General features: G+C 37.5%; 1 protein-coding gene across 1 annotated transcript; it reads left to right on the top strand.

Moving 5' to 3' along the window:
* Positions 1-3,933: 3,933 nt before the first annotated feature.
* Positions 3,934-5,093, top strand: LOC133330080 (tau-tubulin kinase homolog Asator-like). The gene has a single exon (XM_061538549.1). It carries the CDS (start codon positions 3,939-3,941, stop codon positions 5,091-5,093), a length of 1,155 nt encoding a protein of 384 aa, XP_061394533.1. The 5' UTR covers positions 3,934-3,938.
* Positions 5,094-7,612: the final 2,519 nt, after the last annotated feature.

Raw genomic sequence — 7,612 nt, 5'->3', positions numbered from 1 at the left:
TAAGAATTTTTAAAGCTCAGTAACACAACTGTCAAATCTGCTCTCTCAATTCACTCTCTTTTAGTGCCATTTTGGTTTCACAGTGGAAAAATATACAAATTGGTCATAAAAATAGCCCAATGAGCCTATACATGGTCCATTATACCCGTACATCTGCAAGAAAGTATTCGAATTATCCGGAAATCCCACCTAACACCTCAGAAAAAACTTCATAATTTTGATGAAGAAGGCCGGCAGCTAACCTGCAACATTTTATAAATCAATACATCGGGCTGACGTAGGGGATGATAGATACCAAGCAACGGCTCTGACTGGCTTTAACATGGCGAAGCCCAGGCTTATCGTCCCGCTTTCATCTCAATTGTGGAAACTGACATCCCCGCGGTGTCACCTGGGGTAACTATTTTCATCACACGTTGAAATAGTGAGCTGATATGAGCCCCGAATTCACCCATAAAGTCCAACGAGTGAAACACCAAACCGAAGACTTTGGTGCAAGCACATCCATCTCTACAGGAGGATGTGCCTGCACAGAAGGAAACATGGTGATATATATAGACAGCGACCTTTTTAACATCCTGCTGCAAAAGGTCATACGAGATTCAAATATGAACAGAAATATGTACAGAAATATGTACACCAAACAGAATATTTTACTCGCCTACGCCGACGACTTCGTCATAATGGATCGAACATAGAGAACGGTAACAGTCACCTTTGAACAAATTGAGAAAGAGTCTGCCAGAGAAGAAGACCAAACTGATGGTATCAACGCGCATGACGTCCAGTAGACTCGGACCAACTGTGGAACTTGAGAACTACAGCTTCGAGGTAGTCAATGATTTTATATACCTGGGTACTGCCATAAATAATGCTAATAACATCAGTTTTGAAATTCGGATAAGGATAGTGTTGGCCAACAGATGCTACTTAGGCATAAACGGCGAGAAGACCAAACTGATGGTATCAACGCGCATGACGTCCAGTAGACTCGGACCAACTGTGGAACTTGAGAACTACAGCTTCGAGGTAGTCAATGATTTTATATACCTGGGTACTGCCATAAATAATGCTAATAACATCAGTTTTGAAATTCGGATAAGGATAGTGTTGGCCAACAGATGCTACTTAGGCATAATTCACTATTTAGAATGATGCCTAACAAATGTGCAGCATTTGGACAAAAGTCTTTTCAACTGCCCTAGCAAAATCCACTGCCTCCCCATTCACTCGGAATCTTCCGGAACTTTGAAATGAAAGAGACAGAATTGGGTTGATAAAGAAAAACCACCAACCACATTTGGAGAAATATCTTACATTTTATCAGTTTACTCGCCGAAATTGAGCGACTCGACACGTTGGCGAGATCTACAACTTACACAGCTATTCAACTATGGATCTTTTAAATTCTACATAACTGCAAAAACAAATTATAAATAGAATCTTAGTTTTTCGAAATGAGACAGAGATCATCTCTTCACTTAGACTGATCCTCAAGTAGTAGATGTAGACTGATACACAATTAGAAATAACATTCTACATATTTCTTTACTAGTATATAAGACGGTTATGGGCAATATTGCCAATTTTTTAACATAGCTGAAGCGGAGGTTCACCCCTTTATAACTCGGGAACTACTTAAGTATATGAAGAAAAGTGAATAGTTTTGGGTTTATTGATCTGTCGTTGCAAACTGTTCTTGATATTGACCTCCAAACTTTATTTTGGTGGAAGCTGTGTCTACTTTAATGTAAAAAAATGTGTAAAAACAGGTTGAGGCGAACCAGTTTTTTTATGTTCTCTATCGATTTGTGACTAAGCCACTCATTGCACGGTCTTCGTGTCAAAAGAAAACTAGAAGTCAACAAAATGGGGACTACGCCCCTTATGTATCATTTTTCAAAATTTTAACTGCATCTACCTTTAAATGATGCTGACATTTTGAAGCTCGATTTTGAGTGTTTTTTTAATTTTACTTCTAGCTTTAATACGCAAACAGGAATTTATAAAAATCGATTATAAGATTATTGTAGTCGCGAATCTGCGTAATTTGATATGTATTTTGTGTATGTAGTATGCACAGCTTCAGAGTAATATTCATCCGAAGGTGCGAATTTTGTGCGATCAAATTTCTAAAAAACCTATTTTTCGGGCCAAATTTTTAGATCTGTCAACTAAATGATATGGGTACCCGGGATCAATAAGGTTTTTTACGTTTCGGATGATATAAAATCTTCTTCGTGAAAATCCATCTACTAGAACGGCGGGAACTGGCCTTCCAAAAACACGAAATTTGGTAAAAAATGTTTTTGAAAATATCGCGGATTTATTTGCGTTTTCTATGGATCATTTCCGCTTCAATAAATGACATCATACGGATTTTGATCTTGTTCGAAAAGAGAACTTTAAAAACTTCAGCCGAAAGAGAGATGTACCCAATTTATCTCAAAACTAGTGTGAGCCGGCACATCCATAGTTCTTAATGGACCACATTGAAATCGGTATAGATCGATGTATTTTTTTAAGGTGCACACCGAAATCGGATGCGCGTTAATGACATATGAAGTTTTCGGGAATTATTCGCGTTTTACGATTTTTTGGGTACTTCAATGTGACGTGCGGCACATCTTAGCCGTCAAATGAAATTTCGCAAAATATATATGGATTGGAAGATAAACTTCAGTACTTCCTGGAAACCGCATGCGCATCAAATGATTTTGAGAATTACGCGATTTACACGCAATTTAAAATGTATATTTCATAATATTATTTTATTTTAAGATTTATTCCTATTTATAGAATTCTAAGATTTATCGGAAGGGTCTTGATATAATCCGCAAGGCGTATAGTTACACACAAAGAGTGATTATTAATATATATGCCAATTTTTCGGCGAAATTCGGGTAAAATAGCAGAATAACCCCAAAATTTTTTTCTGAATTTTCTTGTATAAAAAATTAAAAAAATAAATGTGCTGACATTATTTTTTCGAACCAAAAACAAATATTTTTCCTCAATATCTTGTTTTGTTGTCGCTTTGATTTATAAACCGCTACACGGACTTGTGTGATTTTGATATCATTTGATTCACCATGGTGTTTAGATTATGTAGATATTTTTAAATTAATTTTTAGGTGTGTGTATGTCATTAATATAATGAAAATATTGATGTAATCTGCTATTTTTTTTATTTTTCTCATATTTCGCGAATATGTGCAACTTTATCGTGATTATTATAATATATTCATATTCTTATTTTACGGAGGAAGATATATATCAACGTTTTTGGTCAATATAATAAACGGCGTAATTTTAAGATTTTTTTCTTATGTCCAAAATTAAAACCTCGATAACTTTTGCGCGCATCAACCAAAAATTTGATCGCGAACGGTTTCGGAGTCAGAACATTTTTCTCTATATGTGTACCAAAAATCATTGATGTGCCACAAAAACAAAAAAGCTGATTTTTTGAAAATGGAATATTAAAAAATTGGCAATATTGCCCTTATATTAATTCTCTTTTTATTTTAACCAATTTAATATTGTCTATTATGATTTAAAATGTTACAATTTTTTAATAATAATAATTCTTCTTTGTTCTTTTCCACAGCCTAACATCAACGACGATCTCCAATTGATTTCCACCAAAGAAACAAAAAAAGACATTAGATCTGTACAATAGCAAATAATTGCAAAGCCAAAACCCCAACCTATACAAACAATCATCGAATACTGCACTGCAGATCCCACAAAACAAGAAGAAGCAGGCTCCCACAACTAATTAAATCGCCACAAAACATGTTCTGAATTATCCATTTACCCCCTTTGTGTGTTGACGCCTAAGAATAGATAGAGAAAAGGAGAAAGAGCCACCCGCTCGCAAGAGCGAACGAGCGAGTGAGCGTAAAGTAGCAGTAGCAGTTCCACACAAATTTCAAATGACTTCAGAGGATCTCTTGCAAGCCGGACACGTAGTCAAAGAACGATGGAAGGTAATACGAAAAATTGGCGGTGGTGGCTTTGGCGAAATCTACGAAGGTCAAGATCTAATAACACGCGAACAAGTCGCCCTCAAAGTCGAATCAGCACGCCAGCCCAAACAAGTCCTCAAAATGGAAGTGGCCGTACTGAAAAAGCTGCAGGGCAAGGAGCATGTTTGCCGTTTCATCGGTTGCGGTCGCAACGATCGTTTCAATTATGTTGTTATGCAATTGCAGGGTAAAAATCTGGCCGAGCTGAGACGCTCCCAGCCGAAGGGTGCGTTTTCGGTGAGCACAACGCTGCGCCTGGGACTGCAGATACTGCGAGCAATCGAATCGATACATTCTGTAGGCTTTCTACATCGTGATATTAAACCTAGCAACTTTTCAATGGGCCGACTGCCGCTGAATTGTCGGAAAGTGTATATGTTGGATTTTGGTTTGGCGCGCCAATACACGACGGGTACGGGCGAGGTGCGTTGCCCACGCGCAGCTGCCGGTTTCCGTGGCACGGTACGCTATGCCTCGATAAATGCCCATCGCAATCGTGAAATGGGTCGTCACGACGACCTGTGGTCTCTCTTCTATATGCTGGTCGAGTTTGTCAACGGCCAGCTGCCATGGCGCAAGATCAAGGACAAAGAACAGGTGGGCCTGACCAAAGAGAAATATGACCACCGTATGTTACTAAAACATTTGCCTTCTGATTTCAAACAATTCCTCGAACACATACAATCGTTAACGTATGCCGATCGGCCCGACTACGCCATGCTGACAAATATCTTTGAACGTTGTATGAAACGGCGTGGCGTCAAGGAGTCCGATCCGTATGACTGGGAGAAGGTGGATGCAGTTAGTGGGACAACGGTGCCAACGACCATTACCTGTAGCCAGGCGAATCAAACTAATCCGGCTCAAATTAAAAACGACTACATACCAGGCAATATAACACAAATGACTGTGGCCGCATCGAATATAAGCGGTACAGAGCACCTGCCGCGTCAAAATGATGTTGATACAGCGCCCATAGCGACAACAGAGCCCCTACATATCAAAGACAAGGTGAGCCGAAAACCGTTGTCTTTGTACATGTGTGCCATATATCCGAATTAGAAAAATCGCCCCCCAAGTAGAGGAAGACGACGAAGATGACCATAAGGAAATAAATAAATGAAAAAAGACAACAAACCAAGCAACTAAATAAACTAACAACCAAAAGTTTAAATAGTAGAATATTTGAATATGAATTTTATGTTGAACAATAACAAAAATACAAGGATATTTTTTGTGTGGTTAGAGAGGCAATGCAATGCCGCTGCGGCTATGACAAAAATACAAAAACAACAACAAAATAAATAAAATCTGCAATTATAGTAAAATAATAATTATTACCAAAAAAACAACAAATACCAAAATTCTACCAAAAACTCCACTGCAAAATTGCCAAGAAACAGCAAAACAAAAAGAACATAATAACAACAACAACAAAATCTCCCAAGATTTAACCAAGAACAACAACAATGTTATTATTTGTTAAACAATTGATTGATATTGAAGAATATGATATGTTACATTTGGACCAGTGTTAATTTGTTCCAAACTCCTGAATTTATTATATAAGAAGAAGAAGAAGAAAAAGAACGACAACAACCACAACCACATTCTGTGCAATATTAACTACATACTACATAAATTAAAGTTTCACCCCTCCTCCAACAACTCAACTTCTTTAGAAAAATCTATTCTAATTCAAATGTTGAAATCCAATCCAAAAACAAAAAAGGCTCTTCAACATTTGTTTCATCTTCGAGACTGATAAAAAACATAATCAGCTTTCAAGATTGCATTTTAATTCCGAACCACAACCTTATTAAATATATAGATGATGCTGGATCGGTCATCATGAACATCATCGGTCGTCCGTTATGCTGCAAGGTAGTAGATTTGGAGCTACTCAAAGATTGATCAATGTTATTTGGGCGCCCAAGTAAATGAATTCTGGGCATACATTTCGAAGGGAAAAGATAACCACCACCAACTCGCTCCCCCTCTCTCTCTCTCTTTCTCGTACATACGTTTCGAATAATACTCGAACAACAATAATCAACGATAACAAATCGTAGAAGAATACTCAGGACATAATGCTGCATGCAATCCATACTATATACGTATATCCTCAAGTGGCAAAAAATCATCATCGAATTGTCATCATAGAGGGGAGAGGCCAGGCCAATCAATGATAACTCAACAAATTTAATTTTGGCTCATTCACCATTAACTTATTGAGTGGCGGAGTACACACACACCATATGGCTAGGATGTTGGCCATTTACCAAAACTAAAATTGGGTAAGTTAAATGTGAAATAATATAAAAGAAAATATAAAACAACTTTTTCTAAATGCAGATCTTTTGGAGAATGTGGCTAGGACTTTCATTTTAAAATCTCCCTTTAAGAAAGCGGAATACCAAATAGCAGAAAGGTAGTATGGAAAAGACTAGCAGAACACCTAAAAAGCGTCGGGGTCTTTATATTTCAAAGGTTTGACCTCCTATACAGAACATTTTATGCCAGAGTACCATTTATTTTAATTATAGCCACATCTGAAGGTCTGAAAAACGGGCGGGAGTTATTCCAACACATGGACTTATATTACAGCCACTTGGTTAGACATTCAATATAAATAAATAAATACTTTCGGAACATCTATAAGGTAAACTGCTACCAGAAGAAAACGATATACCACACTAAAACACTCAGGTTGGAAAATTTTGACTAGAATAACAATCCTCATATTTTCAAGGGAGTAGTCCGGCAGCCAACCTGACTTTTATAAATCAGCCAGATCTGGATTGCAAAAAAAAAAAAGAACAAATAATTATATGGGGTCTACCCTTTATAGTTGGACCGTTATTCATAATATTCAATAGGCAGATTTTCAACTCATTAAAATCCAAAATATAAAATTAGATTAGAATTTCTCGAAACTCTTTCATTTTAGGTTTATGGTGTCTTAATCAATCCTCCCAAGATACCAATTTTTATTATTGAATAAATTTTGCAATGCAAAAAAACAATGATAATCGCTTGGTGCCAAGTCCGGATGCATTAAAACTTCCCAACCAAGCTTTCGAAGTTTCTGGTGAGTCACTGTAGATGTGTGTGGTCTAGCGTTGTCCTGGTGGAACACGACACCTCTCCCGTTGGCCAATTCTGGCTGCTTCTGGTCAATTGCTATCTTCAAACTGTCTTGTTGTTGACAGAAGAGTTCAGAATTTAGGGTTTGGTCATATGAAAGCAACTCATAAATAATCCCCTTCCAGTCCCACTAAATGCATTGCAGAACCTTCCTGGCCGTTAGTCCTGGTTTGGCTACCGTTTGAGGTGCTTCACCGCTCTTTGACCATGATCGTTTTCGCACAACGTTATCGTATGTGATCCATTCTTCATCTCCAGTCACCATCCGTTTAAGAAATGGGTCTATCTCATTACATTTGGCCAAGGCTTCGCATATGGAAATTCGATTCATACGATTTATACCCTTCACCACACTGTGGTACAGGGTATTATGTTTTTGCGCATATGTTTGTAACAGGCAAAAGAAAACAAGATATACACATGGTTTCTTTTCA

Source organism: Musca vetustissima, unplaced genomic scaffold (assembly GCF_032173495.1).
Source record: "Musca vetustissima isolate MV318-11 ecotype Yass unplaced genomic scaffold, APGP_CSIRO_Mvet_v1 utg125826, whole genome shotgun sequence".
NCBI classification, from domain to species: domain Eukaryota; kingdom Metazoa; phylum Arthropoda; class Insecta; order Diptera; family Muscidae; genus Musca; species Musca vetustissima.
Note: the sequence above shows the minus strand (reverse complement) of the source record. Positions and strands in the feature narration are given on the sequence as shown.